This window comes from Henckelia pumila, unplaced genomic scaffold, assembly GCF_033568475.1.
Source record: "Henckelia pumila isolate YLH828 unplaced genomic scaffold, ASM3356847v2 CTG_417, whole genome shotgun sequence".
Classification (NCBI taxonomy): domain Eukaryota; kingdom Viridiplantae; phylum Streptophyta; class Magnoliopsida; order Lamiales; family Gesneriaceae; genus Henckelia; species Henckelia pumila.
Genome location: NW_027331822.1, coordinates 3,442 through 27,510, shown reverse-complemented (window position 1 = coordinate 27,510; position 24,069 = coordinate 3,442). Strand labels below are relative to the sequence as shown.

Genomic DNA, 24,069 nt, shown 5'->3' with positions numbered 1-24,069 from the left:
TTCATGAATTGATGTATTTATGAGTTAGGATTTATTTGTCAATTCATGTATATTATTTTGTAGCTTGAATAAGACTAGATGTCTTTATATTCCAAGTTTGACAACATTATGTTGCAGCAGAATTTCCAGAATTTGGAGCCCGCTCGATCGGGTGAATTTTACCGATCGAGCGAGGCCTGTATTTTGCAAACAGAGAAATGATTTTTCTTGCCCGCTCGATCGGTTGAAGTTCACCGATCGAGCGAGGCCAAAATGGATTCAGACCCGAGAGCTGGAGTTTCTAGCTCGCTCGATCGGGTGAGTTTACCCGATCGAGCGAGGGGCTGAGATTTTTTTAAAAAAAAAAAATTTAGCTCTTGGTTTGAATATTCTGTTATTCTATGATTAATTGTTAATTAATCGTTTATTGTCCTAAGATGAGATTAGCAACCTGAGGTCCCCACAATAGGTGGTATCAGAGCATAAAGTCTTGGACTAAGATAGAAATTGAGCGGGGTAGATTGAGTCGCATGCATTGATAGTATTGCATGAGTATGCTTTACTTGTTTTACAGAATTATATGCGACTATGATTGCTTGATTGAACACTACTTGCTTTATTGAGATAAGAATTACATGCTTATATGCTGATATGTATGCCTGATTTCTTGAATTCATTTGAATAAATGAATTCGTTGCAAGCATGTAATATGTGAAAAAGCATGAGAATTTGCAAGCATGTGTTCTATTCAGAAGCATGAGAGTATATGTATTTTATTTATAATCTCTGCCATATATATTGCTTCTGTTATCGAATAAGACAGACTATGCAGATAGCATTAGAACCTCAGACAGAACATAACCGCAGATAGAACAGAACAGTGTTGAGGTAAGTTTTTGAGCCGATGCACTGAGGAGTATGTGAGTTGAACAACTCCAAAGCTATGAATCATCAACTCAGAAAGATACAGAATATGCTATGTCTAGAAAGGAGTTGATTTGAAGAGCTGGATCAGTTGTTCAAGAGAAGAATATTCAGATGAACATAGAATCAGCTTGATTTTATATCAACTTCAGAACTTAGCAAGAAGTTGGTGAAGTTTCCAGAAGAAGTACTGAAATTGTTTGTCAGGTAAGTAAACAGAATTGTTTCTTTCCGTATATGCTAAAGAAGATAGAACAGTAGACTTTGCAGACTAGAAGCATAAGTTGATTTCAAGCAAGTAATAGAAGAACGAAATCATGAACTGGTAGCATGAGGCAGAGTTGAATTTTTTTATTCACGTCTCTGTAATTGTGGAATCACTATAATCATCACCTTCACTAAACTTTCATAGCTGTATAGCTATGAAGCAAGCGATAGTGACAATAACAGCAAAGATCGAGTCAGTCTAAATGCCAGCAGATGAAGATATATAAGCATAGATCCCCTAGCTGAAAGGCTCAAGTTGTATCAGATAAGAATATTATAGGTAAGTGAGTTAATTCTAGTTAACCGCTTATATATTGATTGCATAGCATACATTCATAGATCTGTGATTTGTTATGCTATAATCTGTATCAGATGAGCCTGTATTCATCGTATTTGCTGAAATTTTGCCTTTGAGTAGATGGAATACATTTGTAAGATTAGTCATAGAAGATGAAATAAAGAATTGAGGAAATAAGATTGAATGTGCTGATATCAGGCATGAGATATTAAGCTAGAATGCATTATAGATATTAATGCAATAACTGAGTACCAGTTACCAGTTGATTGAATCCGTTCACTGATAAAGAAATAGATATGACTAGCAATTTATGATATGAGTTTCAGAAATTAGATTTTGTTATTTCGGTACTGGTTATATCACGTTTGACCGTGGAAGAATGTCAGTAGAAGTCTAGTCGATATATTGAACTAGTACAGAATTAACCTAGAATTGACAGATATGTCAGTGGTTAGAATGTACAGACATAGCTCAATGACATATTTCGACTTTCTACGACATGAATGCAGTTCTATATAGAGTGGTGTCTAGTACAATGGTATTATGACAACTTTTATAGAAGAGCATTACTTAAACTGGAGAACTTCAGAAACAACTAGCAGATTGCGTAGAAAAGAGTTATGTAGTACCGAAATGATGATTAATTCTATGACAATAAGTTAAGTCGAAAAGAGTATATTCGACTATTGTCAGCTGAGAATTAAAAATTAATAAATGAATTCATATCAATAAAGAATAAGAAAAATCAGTTACAGTTGAGCTTTTTCTTCAATTTTGCTGAAGCTATTCCGTCATAGAAATCATGATTCTTGAATTTCTTGCTATCGATTTTGAGGTTTTTGTATTCGACCTCGATCAATTTTGATTGACTCTTATTCCTTTGCTAGAGTCTGTTTTGATTCATTTGCGTTGAGTTTTGAAATGCAAGTGAGTTATTTTCACTTAGCAAATTTTGTCATTCAGAATAGTTGATTTTGGATGACTTTGAATTGAGCGAGTTCCTTTGATTTGAAATTTGAGAATTATTGATTATTTGATGTGTTTATTCAGTATATCTTGATGTATTTGGCTCGTAACTGATAGAAATTCAGATTTAGATCATCAGTAAGATTTATGGGTTTTAGCTAATTGCTGGATTTATTGACTACAGATATATACTTGTTGAATGTTTATGCTTGACAGATAATCAAACGATCAGAATTGTTGCGATCCAAGCTAAACTTGAATTGGTTTGGAAAGATAAAAAAAACCATATTGCTTGAGAACGCTAGATTAAGATTAGAGATAAGACAGCAGAGCAGAATAGATGAATTTTTGCGGTGAATAATCATTTGATTATGCCAAATATTCTAGATATGGAATATCAGATTCTGAAAGAGACATATGACAACAGATTTAATATCCATCCAGTTGTCTAAACATGTATGACTTACACGTAGTCAGTACTTGGAAATTAGTATTGGAAGAAGAACTAAAAACAGATACGACAGAATTGACATTACCAATACTAAAATTCCAGTAAAAGAAGCTAAAAATAAGAACACAAGTGGTTTATGTAACAGATTAGTTACATAAAAGTTGAAAACAGATCAACTTTGTGAACGACTTTAGTTTGAATCTACTCGAATCGTCATGATTTTGCGGTTTAGAGTGTAGTAGATTTCGACAGATTTATGAATATGTTGTATTAGATATGATACAAACATAAAAGATACTTGTCATGCATTTAGCAAGATGATCAGATTACAGGAATTATGGAAATCTATTGTCAAGATAGAGACTTTAGATTTGTTTTCTAGATTGTGGCATTGATTGTCAGATGTTCTGAGTGTTTGGTTGTATGAGATTTCATTATACCATCCTCTGATTAGTGGACTATCAGATGTGATTATCCAGATTTCCGAGGATATGCTCAGAACTATAGTACTAGATTCGGTACTAGTTGATTGATTATTTGCCACGTGATTACTATGATTCCTATGACAGCTATTTGATAGATATAAAGACAATATTTTGATGATTGATTGATTAGAAACACAGAATTGTCTTTATATTGAAACAATCTTACAGAAATATCAGCTATCAGACCAGATATGAGTCAAGAAACGATAGAGAATGTGAAGATTGCTTCGAACAGAATAAGAATAGAGAAGCATTAACAGAGCTAGTAGATGAGTAACAGATAGAGATTTGAAGCCTGAACAGAATGATCAGAAAAGAAATTCTTTCCCAAGCATCATTAGGTTCAGAAAGAGATTTTAGAAGCTATGAGTATTTGATCTAGCTAGTTGATTAATACTCAATCGTAAATTGTCAGATAGATGAATTGTTATCCATATGCATTGGCTGAAGAATATCAGCTAGAATATGTATGTGCATTCAATTCAGATACAACAGAAGTCGATAAGATTGTAAGCAAGACAGACTAACTAATGCAGAGTTAGATCACGAGAAAGAGCAACTTAGATATAAGTTGACTCAGTGATTATATGTATTGCAGAAGTAATCAGAAAGAAGATGAAGATATGATAGAAGAGAAGATATCAGAATAGATATCGAAAGCTCAGAGAATTGAAGTCAGTATTACTTCAATCAGCTATACAGCTTATGAGAATCCGCAGTCAGATCGAATGCGATTTCGAGGACGAAATCATTCCTTAGAGGGGAGGAAATGTAAGGCCCGAAAATATTAAGTTCTTAATTACGGGATTTAAGATTTAAATTCCAAATAAGAGAGAAAATATGAATTTAAGAATGTATGGAAATTAGAGATTTCAATTTCGGGTCAGAAATATTTAATTTGAGGATTTTTCGGATTTTAAGATTTTAATATCCAAAATTCTTAAATTAAAAAGATTAAAAATATTTGATTAATATTTATGGAATTTAAGATGTGAATTCCAATATTATAAATATCAAGGATTGAATTTGCGAATGAAATCCGAGCAAGGACCCATTTGCAAATATTGAGTAGTTCAAGGACTAAAATGTGATAAGGCCCAAAATGATTTAATTTTAATTCGAGAATATTTAATTTGAGAATATTTAGAGTTTAGAATGAAATTCTATTATTCTTAAATTATTTAGGATTGAAATTGAATTAAATCGCTTGTCCGGGGACTGATTTGCAATTAGGTCAAAGTTCAGGGACCAAAATTCAATTTTCTTTGCAGCTTGTATTTTTAAACGTGTAATCTGATCAGTTTTCAGCCCAAATTCCAGAAGCAAACGTGGGAATGGAGAAACAAGGGTTCCAAGTCCATTTTTGTCCCTTTAAGCTCCGATATCTTTCGATCCGCCCGGTAGAATTTTCGATTGAACATATATTTGCGATCACAGCTCCGAGTGCTACGTTTTGACGTAAGTTTTATGAAGTTATACCATGTTTGAATTTTATGATGTTGTTAGAATTAAGATTTGATTGTATAAACATGTTCTAGCATATACGACGATAGCATATCTAAGATGGATCGAGAAAAGATCGTCGTTTGGACATGTTTTGGAATATTGAAAGAATTTTTGAAAATCTGATTTTTTAGGGGTTGAATATTTCGAAAATTCAGCTGAAGAATTGATGATGTTATATTGTTAAGATGGTGATGATATTGATGTTAATGTATTCGGAATTACCGATTTCGAACCGTTACGCCGCCAGGTTGCAATTCAATCCGATATCAACTATAGATTGAACTTAGCACTAAATATCAGATTTGATAATGATATTGAGCATGGTTTATACTTCATTTCAGTTGGGAATTAAAGTTATCGAAGTCGAATCGACGAGTTCGAGTTCTAATGACTTGAAGTGTTTAAGATTGAATCAAGAACACCTTCAATTAGCACTGATTGAAATGAGCAGAATTATATGACCGATTTGGCTAGCTTTGAGATGATCAACATTGGCAAAAGATTCAAGATGTTTGAATCCAATTCACAGGTATGAATAGACATTAATAAGATGGGCAGAATAACTCGAGATTGTTTCTGATTATCGAGTTGCCTAAAATCACATACCTGCATGTTTTAATATATGTTATTGTTTACGTTTACATATATGGGATAGATTATTCAAGATAGCTATTTTCTTGAATTCCCAGAATATTTATGTAAATGTTTACTTGTTTAATTTGATTTATAGTATTTTCTGTATTGAACATTTTTACATGTATTATGTGATGCTTACAAATTTGTCAATATCCTTATGTGATTAGATGCTTTGATTGCTTTGTTGGTTTATTTGAGTAAGTGTTCAAGGTGTTTTATAGAATTTAATGCATACATAACATGTTGCATTCATCTTGAACTCCAGCCTGTAAAGCATAGAGGGTTGAAAGGCCTAGAGTGCATATGATGTTTGGAGGGTTGTAGTTGAGTGGCATGGAATGTAGACTTACTTTAAGATCCAGAAGACTTACTATAGTTGCACCAAAGTCAGGGGAAATGAAGTATTCAACTTCACCTCGATTGGGTGAGTTGGTGTTTGTTGAAGATTTTATTTCCTCGGGATCCCAGAACTACGATTTATTGATATCAGATTTGATAGCCTATTCCTTGGTACAAGCATTGCATTTATGCATTAACCTAGAGATTTTTATGGTTTAGAATATGCGTTTATAAATGCTAGCATGTTATGCTATTATATGACATTCATAATTGAATAAGTTACATGCTTAAATGATGTATATGCATGTTGTTCATACTGAGATTTATTCTCACCGGAGTTATCCGACTGTTGCTTTGTTTGTATGTGTGCATTGCATCAGGTTGGGGTATGATCAATCCAGAGTTGGCTTGGATAGCATGAGAAAAGATATAGCATGTGGTGACTCGGTTTTTAAGCAGATGATATGTATTGTTAATAACATGTTAGAAGACAAAGAATCTTGTACATGTTTCTATTTGGTAAATCCTAGTTTATATTCATGAATTGATGTATTTATGAGTTAGGATTTATTTGTCAATGCATGTATATTATTTTGTAGCTTGTATAAGACTAGATGTCTTTATATTCCAAGTTTGACAACATTATGTTGCAGCAGAATTTCCAGAATTTGGAGCCCGCTCGATCGGGTGAATTTTACCGATCGATCGAGGCCTGTATTTTGCAAACAGAGAAATGATTTTTCTTGCCCGCTCGATCGGTTGAAGTTCACCGATCGAGTGAGGCCAAAATGGATTCAGACCCGAGATCTGGAGTTTCTAGCTCGCTCGATCGGGTGAGTTTACCCGATCGAGCGAGGGGCTGAGATTTTTTTAAAAAAAAAAATTAGCTCTTGGTTTGAATATTCTGTTATTCTATGATTAATTGTTAATTAATCGTTTATTGCCCTAAGATGAGATTAGCAACCCGAGGTCCCCACAGTTGCACTATATAGTTTATATTCTAATTGTTTCTCGCCACACTAGGTATGGCACACAGAGGATTGTTCTATTGCTACTGATCACAAACATGATTCTGGATTGAAAAACAGAGGATATATGGCTCTATTACCACTGACAAACTTGATTCTAGATGGAAAAAATAGTAAACTGAGACTCGTCCTCATCACCAAACAAACAGGGGCAGATACATAAGCTTAAAACAGGTTCAACTTAGTCTATGAAGAATGATAAATAATCTGGTAAAGGAAATTAAAAAAATAAGAAAAGTTTAATTGGTCCACTGGGTCTGCATCGAAAGGAAGATATATGATATAGTTGTTCCACATACATTAATGATTTTAGAATTCAATTTGCAGATTTATATTTGTATATGTGTTATTGATCAATAAGATATGTATGGAAATATATGAAGTTCAGACATACCATAAGTTAATATTTTCAGTTTCATCGCACGGGGGATTGATCAAAATCGCCATCTTCGACGTAGATTTCAGTTGTATTCCTGTATTTGATGATAAATTTTATGACAAAATGAGCTAAGTTAGATAGCCACTGTCAAATTAGAGAGGTTAATTTCATGTCTATTTCATGGTATCACTTTGGTATATATTAATTTTCAAATTGCGAAAAGCAATCACTGGATTTTGGTCTTGAATCTGGTGTAGTAATTGTCCTTCATTCAACGCTATATCATCCCATAGCTGTATTGTCATGGGTTCCAAACTGATTCACATACGCGTTAGCTATTTGTAAAATGAGACGAATACAATGTTTCTTTCTATAAACTTACAAAGTGTTTAACATAATTACTTCCCTCCGATGGACAACAGTGTTATCTTCTTTTGTGTAGTTGATCAATGGTCGAACATGCTTGATGATGCCAATTATGTCTGTTCATGTGACAATATATAGATGATTGGAAACTATTGTTTACATTTTAAAATACGATAAAGAAAAGAAAAACTCACTTTGGTCATTAGTATCTGCTTGATTGCTTGCTATATGAGCGAATTCCTTGAACCGAAGCTAGATCACATATTGACTTCTTCCTCATCATTTTGAATTTGCCTATATAGCAAATACTTTAGTTACACCAATATCTCCGATAAGAGATACTATTATAAAGCTTTCACTGAAACGCATATTTTTCACATATAATTAATATCAGTACACAATTCTGAACACGTTCTGTGATGATCATTATTTGAGTAACGTATCATTGATTAAAAAACCCAATCGTGTTATTACTTTAGTGAATATAATAATTAGGGTAGCTGAAGAGAAAGCAAGCACGTATTTTGTTATCAATCCAAATAACCGTAAATGAATTCAATACAAATAATTAGTGTCAATGATTATTAGTGATTATAAATAAGACAAAAAATAACATAGCATGTCACACACCAACCTTGCAGCCAAAAAAATAATTCCCACCTGCAAAAAAACAAAGTAATTATCAATGGCCAACCTTGATGTGATGCTCATTGATACACTCCAGCGTGGTCAAAAAGATGTGGTCGTCAAAGTTTTGGTTATTCGTCAAGGCTATCGAGTTTCAAGGACACTCAACTCCAAGACTCTTCGAAAGCTCATTTTCATGGATGCACAAGTTACTCTTTTTCAAATGCTAACTTTGTTAAACAAAATTGATTGCGTATTTTTTAGGACAACGTGCATATTTTCTAACACTGATGAGTCTGGATACTGCAGGGAACGATGATACATGGCTTAGTTTTTGCCAACACATTCGAGCAACTCCTGGATAGTAACAAAACCTATCTCATATGTAACCCATCCGTGAAACAGATAAATTTCACTTATCCAAATGTTAATCCAAAGATTGAGTTGACGATGCAAACACAAATTAACTAGAATTACCGAGTTGTCAAATGAACCTTTTCTGGACAGAATCAATTTTCGGTTCAAGGAATTCGCTCATATAGCAAGCAATCAAGCAGATACTAATGACCAAAGTGAGTTTTTCTTTTCTTTATTGTATTTTAAAATGTAAACAATAGTTTCCAATCATCTATATATTGTCACATAAACAAACATAATTGGCATCATCAAGCATGTTCGACCATTGTTCAACTACACAAAAGAAGATAACACTGTTGTCCATCGGAGGGAAGTAATTATGTTAAACACTTTGTAAGTTTATAGAAAGAAACATTGTATTCGTCTCATTTTACAAATAGCTAACGCGTATGTGAATCAGGTTGGAACCCATGACAATACAGCTATGGGATGATATAGCGTTGAATGAAGGACAATTACTACACCAGATTCAAGACCAAAATCCAGTGATTGCTTTTCGCAATTTGAAAATTAATATATACCAAAGTGATACCATGAAATAGACATGAAATTAACCTCTCTAATTTGACAGTGGCTATCTAACTTAGCTCATTTTGTCATAAAATTTGTCATCAAATACAGGAATACAGCTGAAATCTACGTCGAAGACGGCGATGTTGATCAATCCCCCGTGCGATGAAACTGAAAATATTAACTCATGGTACACTTCATATATTTCCATACATATCTTATTGATCAATAACACACATACAAATATATATCTGCAAATTGAATTCTAAAATCATTAATGTATGTGGAACAACTATATCATATATCTTCCTCTCGATGCAGACCCAGTGGACCAAATTAAACTTTTCTTATTTTTTTAATTTCCTTTACCAGATTATTTATCATTCTTCATAGACTAAGTTGAACCTGTTTTAAGCTTATGTATCTGCCCCTGTTTGTTTGGTGATGAGGACGAGTCTCAGTTTACTATTTTTTCCATCTAGAATCAAGTTTGTCAGTGGTAATAGAGTCATCCTCTGTTTTTCAACCCAGAATCATGTTTATGATCAGTAGCAATAGAACAATCCTCTGTGTGCCATATGTAGTGTGGCGAGAAACAATTAGAATATAAACTATATAGTGCAACCATGTCATTAATTACATTCCTACAATTAAATTCTATCTATTGAATTTACACACCGCCAAAATTATAGGTTGAAGAGAAATGCAACTCAGAAAAGCTTGAATAAACTTTGGATGGAGAAAATGATAAAAGAGTCAAACCAACTAAGCCTACGACAATTGAAGGATGAGTTGACAACTTTGCCGCAGGTAATGATGATGTTTTATATTCACAAATTTCAATTTTATACATAAGTTCAAGCAGCTATATGTAATTAATTAAACAAATTTCTATTATATGTTGGTGATTTCTTATACCATTGTTTGCATGGAATTGCCTATAGCACAACTTTTAATTCATCAAAGCAACCATCAAGGAAATTGAGAATAAACAATCCCTGTGGTATGAGGCTTGTGGTTACTGTAACAAAGCTGTTACCAAAACAACTGGTGAATTTAAATGCACAAATTGTATGAAGCCAAATATAAATGTTGTACCAAGGTACGCAACTATGCTCAACTATAGATTTTTTAAAAAATATATATATATTTACTTATTGTGTATACACTCTCACAAGTGATTTTTCAGATATCGAAGGACAATAATCGTCCAAGATGAAAATGAAATGGCTAGAGTGACTTTGTTCGAAGAAGTGGCTGCAGAATTTATTGGTTGCTCTATTGACAAATACATTGAAATGAACACTAAGGTGATTTAAAATATCCATTTCTATACTTTTGAGTTTATCTTATATTATTTCCAATAATTCCATTTTTTATATTGTAGCAAAAATGTCCCATGGAACACGGAAACATACTGGATCACCCAAGCAAAGAAAACCACAAGTTTCTTTTCAAGTTAGATAAATCGGTCTTGGACAAAAATGGAATGCTATCGATCATAGGAGAAGGTTTCAAGAAACCAGCACAAATCAAGACAAACAATCCAAATAATAGGAAAAGAAAGACTAAGAGTATCAAAGACATAAATAATCATGATGAGCCTAGACAAAGCGCGAAGACTACGGGGAAAACACTGAAGAAAAACCAAAGTCAGTCATCTTCCAAAAAAGATACTATAGAGATTCAAGATAATGAGAAGCTTGCTGATTTTAACAAAAGGCTGAAGAATCTCAAACAAACCAACAAAGGCATGCGCCAAATAGTGAAAGTTAAGTTGGAGAAGAATTGATGGTGCTTTTTTATTTTTAATTCCAAAACTTTAGCGTTGATACTATATGTTTTTCAATATTCGAACTTATTTCCGATCTTGAACTTCTAAATTAGAAATGAATCTTTTGCTTTCCATGATATATCTATATAAATATCTAAATTACTTGCGTACTTAATTATCTCACTTGGAGAATTGCAAGTATCTAATTTTCACTAACCTAAAAACTAAGCGTTGTCAGATAGTATATCACGTGCAACGCACGTTTTATTAACTAGTGTTCTTAAATATAGGTGCCCTGTTGCGCAGACTGAGCAGCCTCAATGAGGAAATCATAGCACCGTAAAACTCCGATAAGATTTAGCAAAACATAAAGAAAATGCAAATGCTCGGTAGCTCACTTCTCAATACTGTCGTTAATATATATTTTCGTCATATACTAAAACACTATTGTCGTCATTCATATACAACTCATTTTCATCATATATATTTTCTAGAATAATTCCCTGTCCATAATCAGGATTAATGTGACTCCATGCCTCCTGCTGCTTTTCCAATAGTTCATCCAGGGGCGTAGCCAGAAAATTTTTTTATCCTGGGCTGATAAACATGTACCCATGTGAACACGCTTGGGGGCTGCCTGGTTCCAAGTTTCAGACGACTCTGTCTCTTCCTCTATTTTGAGATCTCATCATTACTTGGAGAATATTTCTTACAAATCGATGTGCTAGCTTTTGGTTTTAAAAAAATGAAAACATAGTTTTGTTTTACTCTAAAATCACAACTATTGTACAAAATTTAATAGGGACTAGCCAACTAGCTCTAAATGGTTATTTAGTTGTCAATTGTGTAAGAACACAAGAGAGCTTGAATAATATTTTGTGTATTGCTTTCAAATTTGGTGGTTTACAAATGAGGGCTTGCACCCTTTTATAGTTGAGCTTCATACAATCTACACGATTATAGATCCTTTCTTCTACATAATTCTATACAAGTTACATGTATATACAAGTATATTCTACAGAGTTATACACATGTCTATGACACGATTAATGTAGAGACTTCTAGAATTTATACAACATCTACCATGCTCTAGAATCCAACCATTCATGTGGAATTAGCGAGATAAAGAGAGAAATATTTTAGTAACTCAAAAATTCATAGCTTAATTACAATTTGCTTACTTGGATTGAGATTATGTGAAAGTTAAAAAATACTCAATTTCACATCTCAAACATTTCATCGAACAACTTGAAAACAACATCGTGCTTTCTTCTTTTAAAAATCAAAATACACAATCGGGTACTAAATAATTAATATGCAGGTGTTTTTATATAACTTTAACACTTTATGTAGTTTTCTTATTTCACTAATTGAATCTTCTTATCATATTCTGCTCTGATTGATGATTTTATAGATCTAAATCTTTAGTTTGTAATTTAAATAAATCTCAATTTCAATAGCATATTTTATGATTTATAATCAATAATTAAAAAATCTAGCAATATATGGGCCGAAGAAAGAAAAACATAAAAAAAGAGCAGTAGGCTAGATCAAATATTAAAGTTGGTATGTGTTAATATAATGCTTGGAGTGGGTTGGCCAAATGTTGAAGTGGACTGGACCAAATTTTGCTAACATTAAATATCACTATACTTAATAATAATAATAAAAATTAAGCCAGGGCTCCGCCTGTTCATCGAAATTAATGTACTGCAAAATGTCTTCGTCCATGATTGCTTGTGCCTCGTCTGGATTTGTATTTGCCTGCTGACTTTGCGGGCCGAAATGAAGCTGCTGTCCATGTATATCCTGCTGCTGATTCTGTTGCGCGTTGAAATTCGTCACCTCAAGGCTGAGCTGCTGCTGCTGATTGTGTTCAGTTTTCACACGCTTGTGAATCCGACACATAACACAATCATCTAGCTGCAACATTATGAAACAAACACATTATTAATTTGTTTTGCATAACGGCCTAAATATATGCCTAGATGCATGCTAGGGTAAAGGAGAGAAAACAAACAAATTAACATGTGGGAATATGACAAACCCCGCAATTAGATTGATATGCATGTAATTAATTTTGCGTATGACTAAAAACAGATCCATCGATATTGATAAAAAAAAAAAAAAAAAAAAGAAGATCAAATAGAAATAGTTCTTACTCGCATAGCATCATCAGCACTTGTCCTAATTTGTGTCGTAGGCTGGTTAGATACGTACTCGTGCATGATCCAATCAGTTTTGTGGCCTTTGGAGGGCTTCCCTACGAAAAACACTAAAGTCTTCTTGAATCCAACATGCACGCCATTTGCAAGTATTTTTTTATCAGCTACGGTGGCCTTCCAATACCCGTTACCGGCCGCTCGGTTCGGCCTTTTTCCATTCAAATACTTGCGCTCTCGAGACGTGAAGAAGTACCATTCACCTTTTCCCAAACTCTGATACATCCCTGTAACAAAGATCCATCCGAATAACATTATTAATCAAAACAATGCAATTACAAAGAAAACAGAAAAATTAATTGTATACGTACGAGTCAAATCCTCAGGAGAATGATCGTAAACGTTGACGTTGCGGATACAGCGGATGTATTCGGGCCGTTCTCTATTGATCTCCTTGTTCAAATAGTCCACGATGAGTTCATCGTCTTCGGGGCGAAAGCAATATCCCGGGGAAAGTATAACCGGAACATATTCTGCATCTGGAAGTCTTCTGTGATAGCTTATGTGTTGGTTGTTTGGTAGAATATTGTCGTCTATACTTGAAACACATTCTTCCGGAGTTAAAGCTTCAAATTGGCTATTCCAATCTCGATCTTGATTCGAATTGGCGGGAATTGGACACTGTTGATTGTTAGACTCCATCTCCATCAGAAAACTAATTAATTGGATTCCCAGAGCCTACAAAATTTCTGTTTCAGGATCTTGATCGAACACAATTAATGTATATATTCGTCTTTCTTTGTTTCGTTTCTAATATTGGCGTGAAATTTACATGTAGGGAGTTTAATTTGAGTAGGAGATAAAGATAAAGCAGATAAATATTTCAAATTTTAAATATCCGAAAATATAGCTTCATTGTTTGATTAATTGGTTTTTTCTCTTCAAAGTACGTTTATTATTATTCTAATTATAGTTATCTAAAGTTTTATTTTAAATATATAAATAGCATGGTTTACATTTTATGACAACGTTTCAAAACTAATATTATTTTTTTAAAAAACCAACTAATATTATTTAAAGATTGTCATATCTTGATCGAAGACGTATTGTTACCAATGTATTCGTCTTTCTTTGTTCCATTTCCATTATTGGCGTTAAATTTACATATAATTGAACATAAGGAGTTTTTTAGTTGGAGATAAATATTTCAAATTTTAAAATTGTTGAATTTAAAGATATCAGTATTTTCCATCACAATTTTTTTAGACAAAGGGACAATGCATGCATGATTATCTCGGAAAAATAGATCAGAATCTTTATCTCTGAAAATATAGCTTGATTGTATGATTAATTGGTTTTTCTTGGAAAGTGCCTTTATTCATATTTTAATTATATTTATCTAATGTTTTATTTTAAATATATAAATAGCATGGTTTACATTTTATGACAACGTTTCAAAACTAATATTATTTAAAAATTGTCATATCTAACTTGTTTAATATTATTATATATATTGATAATTAAGTTACAATCAACGGGCCTTCCATGGGCTTTAAGGCTTCAATTCGGGCAAACCCGTCATAACGACGAGTTGGGAATACACTAGCCTAAACTGACAAATAATTAAAAAAATTGGAAGAAAATCATATATAAATAATTATAAATGATGTACACATTTAAAAATTCATTAACCTTAAATAAATCATTATAAATAATATAATTTTTAAAAATTAATCAATTAAAACATAATAATTATTTAAATGTTTTAAAACATATAAATCATAAATAAATCATTTCAAAACTTATAACCATACATAAATTATTAAATATAAAAATTACAACATAATTTTTTTAAAAAAATTTAGAAAAAATGGCGAGCCGATCTCTTCTTGGCCGAAGGCCCACACTGGCCAACCCCGCTTTTTTTTTTTTAGTGATAGGGGCGGGTTTTCTTGACGGGCCAAACCCAAATTAGCGACTCTACCGAGCGCAGATAATCGACTTAAAATTGATACATACAAGGGGAATCCGATAGTTTAATATATCTTAATCCAGCATGACCCTTTCTCTAAAGGTGAAATCATACGACTCAACAATTGATTATAAACAAAGAGTTTTACGAGTTTTGATATCATATTGACCCAATAGGCGGTCAGGTTACGGGTTTACGAGTTTAAAACCCGTCGGCCCGGCGGGTTGGCCAATTCAGCCCGTCGGGTCGGCCTTTTTTAAAAAAAACATAATATATATTTAATATATCTATTATCTATTTCTTTTCTTTTTTTTCATTTAGTTATTTCTCTCATTTTTCTTCCCAAATTTTGTATGTAATACATAGTACATTCATTTTATTTGAAAATTAATAATAATTTATATTTATTTATCTATTTTCAAATTCTAAATTATTTAAAAAAAACTAATGGAGTGAAAAATACCTAATGGAAGTAATGATGCATTGGTTACTATTCTTGACCCAAATAAAGTTATTTTTTATACTATAAATTGATTAGATTTTTTTTAATTGAAATTACGTATAATAAAAAAAATATTCGTCACACACATCGTGTGTGCAAATATACTAGTATATATATATATATATATATATATATATATATATATATATATATATATATATATATAAACACAATAATTTACGAAACACGCTTACTAATTCAGTAAATATGACATACACAGAGTCGGCAATTAGAACGGTTTGAAATCCTGTATGGCCTGCACTGCAAGAAAACAACGATTTACATAAAATAAGATTTCAAGATTAAATTCACTCAATTGGCACTTTCCATTTGTCTCTCCGAACATCATCCCATCAATCTTCTTGCAGAGTCTTTTTCTGTGTGTTTTTTATTTTCTCGTTCCTTGTAAATAATAAATTCACTATCAACCAAGGAATTCCGTTTGTTCCTACGAAATCTTAATTATTCTTTTGTTTCCAATAAACTCACACACCCCTTTGGATATCGTGCTGGAATTTCCACCTTAAATCAATTCTTGCAGGAAAATGGATGTTTCCTAGGCTCTCGATTTAGTTGAATGAGTTTTCAAGAACAAGACGAGAATTTGATACCTTTATCTTTGTTATTATTCTTTCTTGTGAGTTCTTGAGATCGAACAAATATGCATTTGATTTTCTTGAACTGGCCCTTTTGTGCAAGTTTTGGGTTTTGAATCCTCTGGTCTTTTAGCGGGCTTTGATCATTCTTGAATTTCTACCTTTTTAATTTCTTGCTGGCAACGGTCCTTCCCAGGTATCACCTTAATGAATTTCTACCTTAAAAAAATTTGACTATAGTAAAAACCAGGTGTTGATTATGAAAACTTGATGAATTTTTTGCAACAATTGTTCATATGTTGATGATTTAGAAGTTTGGCCTCCCAATTTTCACATATATGTTAGTCTTTAATGCGTTTTAGGAAAATGACACTACATTGGCTTCAAGGTTTCAATCTTCATTTGATGGCAATTTGATTTGATTAACATAAAATGCAGGAACCATAAATTGAATTGATATGGCCATGTCACTGGAGGATCTTCTGGCAGAGGAAGGATTCCAGAGGAGAAAAACAAAAATAGTTTCAAGAAATTCTACATTCGAAGGGAGACCGAGCGTGCCTCTGCGTGTTAGACATGAAGCCTGTTCTTCACTTACTGTGAAAAAAGTGGAGAGATCGCGGTCTGAGATACCTTGATACAGCTCAAAAGGAGAAGCTTCAACAAGTAAAAGTTTTAATGGAAGAAAACCGAGGGATACTTTTATCCCAAGGGAGAAGATAGACTCAGAATCCCAGACTAGGAAAAATGATGTGCAACTCAAAAGAAGAGGTCGCCAAGATTCATGGGATGACGCAAGGTCTAAAGTTAGGACTTCTGCAGATTCACAAGTTTCAGAGATAACTGAGGTGACACAGGGATATGAGATAGTTGAGGTGGGAAATAACAGCCCATACAAAGATATTTACTTGAATAAAGTCTATGTGTACGAGGAAAATGAGAGTAGGAATTCTGCTAAACATGAGGAAAGGGAGAGATACATGCAACTTTCTGGGAAGAATATGGTAGAGGACAAGAAAAATAGGACTAACTCTTTCAACCATCCTCTGTCCATACCCAAGCGAGGAAACGCCGACACAACCAATTGGAAAATTATGAACCAACCCCCCGAGAGCTCCGCTAAGAAAAACTTTGACGAAAATAAGAGCATGAAAGAACCTGATCTTGAAGAGACGCTGGATACTCCGGCTCTTGATGAAGCTGCTGTTAAGGCCATCATTTCTATCTTGAGCGGATACATAAGGAGTTTTCTTAAGGACGAAGATTTCAGGACATCCCTTAGTCACAATAGTTTTGCTTCCCTCAATTTCATTGGATTAGAAGAAGGCCTGAATACTGAAAGTAAAGTAATAGAAAATCTTGAACAAGCTATAGAGACAGTGGAAAGAGCAGCAGAGGACAGTGCGAGTGTAAAAGAACTGAAAAAAGCTTCGTTACAGTTAAGTGTTATTACTGGATTAAATTCAAAGGATTTGAAGGATGGTTTTACGTCTGGAATCCCAAATTTGAAATTGTCAGCTTGTGCTCATCTGTATCTCAGTGTGATAAATGTGATACAAAAGAAGGACAAGATTACCGCAAAACATATTCTTCAAGTGTTCCGTGATTCTCCTTTCCAGGCACGAGTAGCTTTGTTACCTGATTTATGGGACCATGTTTTTCTGCCAAATCTCTTACATTTGAAGCTCTGGTATGATAAAGAAGCTCGTTCTGTGGCAGATTCGCCTGTTTCAAAAAACATCAATCTTCTTGATAAAGTCTATAATGAAACATTGGATTCAGGAACACACCAATTCGCCAAGTACTACAAAGATTGGCTAACTGAGGATCTTGAAGCACCTTCACTCCCTGTGATCAAAATTCCTTCTTTCTCTGTTCAACTGATGCCAAAGGGAGGCCTGCACGGCCACACAAATAGTCCTGCTAGTTATGTCTCACCTCAGCCAATGGTCAGCAAAAAACTCTATGATGAAGTATTTAGTCGTGCACGTAAAACGGGGTTTGAACTGGAAATTTATGAAGAGGAGAACTTTGAAATAAGTGCTAGAAGCTCAAATAGTCCTGCCCCAGAAGACAAGCAACTGATAGTATATGATTCATTTACCAGCACAAATCAATGCTTTGAACCAGACAGCGAATCTCTACCTGTATGTGTTCCAAATTTTAATAATTTATCACATAAGGCATTAATATGTAGGCTCTAATTTCCTCAAATATTGAAGATTCATTGTGTTTGTTTTGTAAATTAATGAAGCTTCCCCGAAACTTTGCTACTTGCGATATGACACAGCAAGCTCTCATGAATTTCTAACTTTTTACAGGGAGATATATGTGTAGCCAATGAAACGCACTCAAAAGTTCATTAGGAGTAACAAAGCCTGATGAAAGATACAGAAATTCTCAGAGTTATCAAAAAAAATATTCACACCCTACAGCCTTGGTGATACTCTGTCCACTGCTAATGCAAATATACGTATTACGAGTTCCTTCCACTAATTTTTTTATATTTTCCTTGATGCAGCAAATTGAATGTGAGAGTAATGTTCAAGGTTAGTGAAGATAGATTCATACCAACATAGGTTCTTCTTGTAACCATTGTTTATGTATTATTTCTTATATAATGCAGAACAAGCGGAGAATCATGAAAAGTTTAGAGATAAACCTGCACTTTCAAGCATCCCCAGCGACTTCGTATGCCACTTGACTGGCCTTATTTTTGAAGATCCAGTGACCCTTGAGACAGGTCAAAGTTTCGAACGGGAAGCTATCATTGACTGGTTCAATAAAGGATCCACTACTTGTCCAGTCACCGGAAAAACATTACAATTTCAAGCTGTACCGCCTACCAATCTCATCTTGAAGCGTGTTATCGACAATTGGAAGAGTGACCACTTTCAGCATATCTTGGTTGTAGTCTCTCAAGTAGCTGCAAATTCTGCAGAAAATTCATTTATATTAAATGATGATATGATCATATGTATCTTGGAACAACTTCTTGTTGTTTTAAATGGAACGAAGAGAGTAGAGAACTCAAAAAGAGTTCTATCTCTTGGGGGCTTGCAGTTTCTCCTGAAAAGGTTTCATAGTGGAAACGATAAGGAGAAGACGTTTATCTTACCTTTGTTGTTGTGTTGCATTGAAGCTGATGAAGAGTGCAGGAATGATCTTTCAATAAACATGAGCAAGTCAAGTCTGCTTGATCTACTTCACGGTGAGCAGTTGAAGACAGTGTCAGATGCAGTTTCACTGCTGACTGAACTCATTTGCTTGAACAGGTACTTCCAGTCCTGGAAACAATATCATGGATTCTATGACATTTTAAACTTTATTTCTCGAAGCTATTCTTTTTAAAAAATGGTATTGTATGTTAGGAGGAGGGACTCTCAAATTTTCTTAGAAGGTGTAGACGAAGAACAGTTAGCGAATGCGATGGATGATTTGTTAATACATCTCAAGACGTGCACACTGGAAGAGACGCCTGCAGTTGCTATTCTGATTCTACATTTGAATATTCTGGTGAGTGTTATAGTTTATCCGATTTCTTAATGATGAATTTTCTTTAAACTGTAGTGGGTTTGATCACAAACTAGCCATCTTGGAAATGTCTTTGGGTTTGCAGTCTCAACTACAAACGAGTAACGTGTATAGACAGGAGGCGGTAGATGCGCTTACAGTCGCTCTGGGACAAAGCTTAACGGATGAAAAAGTCCAGAAGAAGTGTTCCAGAGCTCTCTTAGTCCTTGGAGGCTGCTTCTCTTCATCTGGGAAACTCATGACAGAGGATTGGATCCTTAAACTTGCTGGATTTCTCAATGGTCCTGACTGGGATATTACTGATGATGACTCCTATGATATGTCATTTGATGGAAGAGCGACAATGGTACATCACTTCTTCTTTCTTTTTTTTTTTTCATTTTGTATCCAACTAAATAAATTATATATTCTGAACATTGGCTGCCAAAATTTACTAGAATTCTGGCAATTCAAAAAATTCGAAGGTTGATTCTCAGATCGAAGACAGTGAAGAGGAAAAGGCAAGGGAGAGTTGGCTAGTGAGTTTATCAGCTTCACTGCTTGAGGATGGGACTAAGCCTTTCTTGGAGACTGTATGCAAGTGTTTGAATTTAGGGAACTCGGATTTGGTCCGAGTATGCTTGGTAACAATGTCCTGGTTGAGTTCTTCACTTGCTTCATTGCCAGATACAGAATTTCAACTCTATGCTTTCTCAGCTCTCATCTCTCCACTCAAAAAATAAGCCTGTATTCATCGTATTTGATTGCATATATATTGATTGCATAGCATACATTCATAGATCAGTGATTTGTTATGCTATAATCTGTATCTGATGAGCCTGTATTCATAGTATTTGCTGAAATTTTGCCTTTGAGTAGATGGAATACATTTCCAAGATTAGTCATAGAAGATGAAATAAAGAATTGAGGAAATAAGATTGAATGTGTTGATATCAGGCGTGAGATATTAAGCTAGAATGCATTATAGATGTTAATGCAATAACTGAGTACCAGTTACCAGTTGATTGAATCCGTTCACTGATAAAGAAATAGATATGACTAGCAATTTATGATATGAGTTTCAGAAATTAGATTTTGTTATTTTGGTACTGGTTATATCACGTTTGACCGTGGAAGAATGTCAGTAGAAGTCTAGTCGATATATTGAACTAGTACAGAATTAACCTAGAATTGACAGCTATGTCAGTGGTTAGAATGTACATACATAGTTCAATGACATATTTCGACTTTCTACGACATGAATGCAGTTCTATATAGAGTGGTGTCTAGTACAATGGTATTATGACAACTTTTATAGAAGAGCATTACTTAAACTGGAGAACTTCAGAAACAACTAGCAGATTGCGTAGAAAAGAGTTATGTAGTACCGAAATGATGATTAATTCTATGACAATAAGTTAAGTCAAAAAGAGTATATTCGACTATTGTCAGCTGAGAATTAAGAATTAATAAATGAACTCATATCAATAAAGAATAAGAAAAATCAGTTACAGTTGAGCTTTTTCTTCAATTTATCTGAAGCTATTCCATCATAGAAATCATGATTCTTGAATTTCTTGCTATCGATTTTGAGGTTTTTGTATTCGACCTCGATCGATTTTGATTGACTCTTATTCCTTTGCTAGAGTCTGTTTTGATTCATTTGCATTGAGTTTTGAAATGCTAGTGAGTTATTTTCACTTAGAAAATTTTGTCATTCAGAATAGTTGATTTTGAATGACTTTGAATTGAGCGAGTTCCTTTGATTTGAAATTTGAGAATTATTGATTATTTGATGTGTTTATTCAGTATATCTTGATGTATTTGGCTCGTAACTGATAGAAATTCAGATTCAGATCATCAGTAAGATTTATGGGTTTTAGCTGATTGCTGGATTTATTGAGTACAGATATATACTTGTTGAATGTTTATGCTTGACAGATAATCAGATCAGAATTGTTGCGATCCAAGCTAAACTCGAATTGGTTTGGAAAGATAAAAACAACATATTGCTTGAGAACGCTAGATTAAGATTAGAGATAAGACAACAGAGCAGAATAGATGAATATTTGCGGTGAATAATCATTTGATTATGCTAGATATTCTAGATATGGAATATCAGATTCTGAAAGAGACATATGACAACAGATTTAATATCCATTCAGTTGTCTAAACATGTATGACTTACACGTAGTCAGTACTTGGAAATTAGTATTGGAAGAAGAACTGAAAACAGATACGACAGAATTGACAGTACCAATACTAAAATTCCAGTAAAAGAAACAGAAAAAAAGAACACAAGTGGTTTATGTAATAGATTAGTTACATAAGAGTTGAAAACAGATCAACTTTGTGAACGACTTTAGTTTGAATCTACTCGAATCGTCATGATTTTGCGGTTTAGAGTGTAGTAGATTTCGACAGATTTATGAATATGTTGTATTAGATATGATACAAACATAAAAGATACTTGTCATGCATTTAGCAAGATGATCAGATTACAGGAATTATAGAAATCTATTGTCAAGATAGAGACTTTAGATTTGTTTTCTAGATTGTGGCACTTATTGTCAGATGTTCTGAGTGTTTGGTTGTATGAGATTTCATTATACCATCCTCTGATTAGTAAACTATCAGATGTGATTATCCAGATTTCCGAGGATATGCACAGAACTATAGTACTAGATTCGGTACTAGTTGATTGATTATTTGTCACGTGATTACTATAATTCCTGTGACAGCTATTTGATAGATATAAAGACAATATTTTGATGATTGATTGATTAGAAACACAAAATTGTCTTTATATTGAAACAATCTTACAGAAATATCAGCTATCAGACCAGATATGAGTCAAGAAACGATAGAGAATGTGAAGATTGCTTCGAACAGAATAAGAATAGAGCAGCATTAACAGAGCTAGTAGATGAATAACAGATAGAGATTTGAAGCCTGAACAGAATGATCAGAAAAGAAATTCTTTCCCAAGCATCATTAGGTTCAGAAAGAGATTTTAGAAGCTATGAGTATTTGATCTAGCTAGTTGATTAATACTCAATCGTAAATTGTCAGATAGATGAATTGTTATCCATATGCATTGGCTGAAGAATATAAGCTAGAATATGTATGTGCATTCAATTCAGATAAAACAGAAGTCGATAAGATTGTAAGCAAGACAGACTAACTAATGCAGAATTAGATCACGAGAAAGAGCAATTTAGATATAAGTTGACTCAGTGATTATATATATTGCAGAAGCAATCAGAAAGAAGATGAAAATACGATAGAAGAGAAGATATCAGAATAGATATCGAAAGCTCAGAGAATTGAAGTTAGTATTACTTCAGTCAGCTATACAGCTTATGAGTATCCGCAGTCAGATCGAATGCGATTTCGAGGACGAAATCATTCCTTAGAGGGGAGGAAATGTAAGGCCCGAAAATATTAAGTTCTTAATTACGGGATTTAAGATTTAAATTCCGAATAAGAGAGAAAATATGAATTTAAGAATGTATGGAAATTAGAGATTTCAATTTCGGGTCAGAAATATTTAATTTGAGGATTTTTCGGATTTTAAGATTTTAATATCCGGAATTTTTAAATTAAAAAGATTAAAAATATTTGAATTAATATTTATGAAATTTAAGATGTGAATTCCAATATTATAAATATCAAGGATTGAATTTGCGAATGAAATCCGAGCAAGGACCCATTTGCAAATATTGAGTAGTTCAAGGACTAAAATGCGATAAGGTCCGAAATGATTTAATTTTAATTCGAAAATATTTAATTTGAGAATATTTAGAGTTTAGAATGAAATTCTATTATTCTTAAATTATTTAGGATTGAAATTAAATTAAATCGCTTGTCCGGGGACTGATTTGCAATTATGTCAAAGTTCAGGGACCAAAGTGCAATTTTCTTTGAAAATTGTATTTTTAAACGTGTAATCTGATCAGTTTTCAGCCCAAATTCCAGAAGCAAACGTGGGAATGGAGAAACAAGGGTTCCAAGTCCATTTTTGTCCCTTTAAGCTCCGATATCTTTCGATCCGCCCGGTAGAATTTTCGATTGAACATATATTTGCGATCACAGCTCCGAGTGCTACGTTTTGACATAAGTTTTATGAAGTTCTACCATGTTTAAATTTTATAATGTTGTTATAATTAAGATTTGATTGTATAAACATGTTCTAGCATATACGACGATAGCATATCTAAGACGGATCGAGAAAAGATCGTCGTTTGGACATGTTTTGGAATATTGAAAAAAATTTCGAAAATCTGATTTTTTAGGGTTTGCATATTTCGAAAATTCAGCTGAAGAATTGATGATGTTATATTGTTAAGATGGTGATGATATTGAAGTAAAT

The 24,069-nt window shown here is 33.4% G+C and overlaps 2 protein-coding genes and 1 long non-coding RNA gene across 3 annotated transcripts; all 3 read left to right on the top strand.

Moving 5' to 3' along the window:
- Positions 1–16,760: 16,760 nt before the first annotated feature.
- On the top strand, positions 16,761–18,550 carry LOC140871136 (uncharacterized). The gene is made up of 3 exons (XM_073273579.1): positions 16,761–16,783; positions 16,828–18,331; positions 18,506–18,550. The coding sequence occupies exons 1-3, from the start codon at positions 16,761–16,763 to the stop codon at positions 18,548–18,550; spliced, it is 1,572 nt and encodes a 523-aa protein (XP_073129680.1).
- A 19-nt stretch (positions 18,551–18,569) lies between these two features.
- Positions 18,570–18,974, top strand: LOC140871138 (uncharacterized). Its single transcript, XR_012147615.1, has 3 exons — positions 18,570–18,624; positions 18,706–18,733; positions 18,811–18,974. It is a non-coding gene; the product is annotated as an uncharacterized lncRNA (long non-coding RNA).
- A 144-nt stretch (positions 18,975–19,118) lies between these two features.
- On the top strand, positions 19,119–20,440 carry LOC140871139 (putative E3 ubiquitin-protein ligase LIN-2). Its single transcript, XM_073273580.1, has 4 exons — positions 19,119–19,459; positions 19,556–19,700; positions 19,804–20,064; positions 20,156–20,440. Exons 1-4 carry the CDS (start codon positions 19,152–19,154, stop codon positions 20,438–20,440), a joined length of 999 nt encoding a protein of 332 aa, XP_073129681.1. The 5' UTR covers positions 19,119–19,151.
- The last annotated feature ends 3,629 nt before the right edge of the window (positions 20,441–24,069 follow it).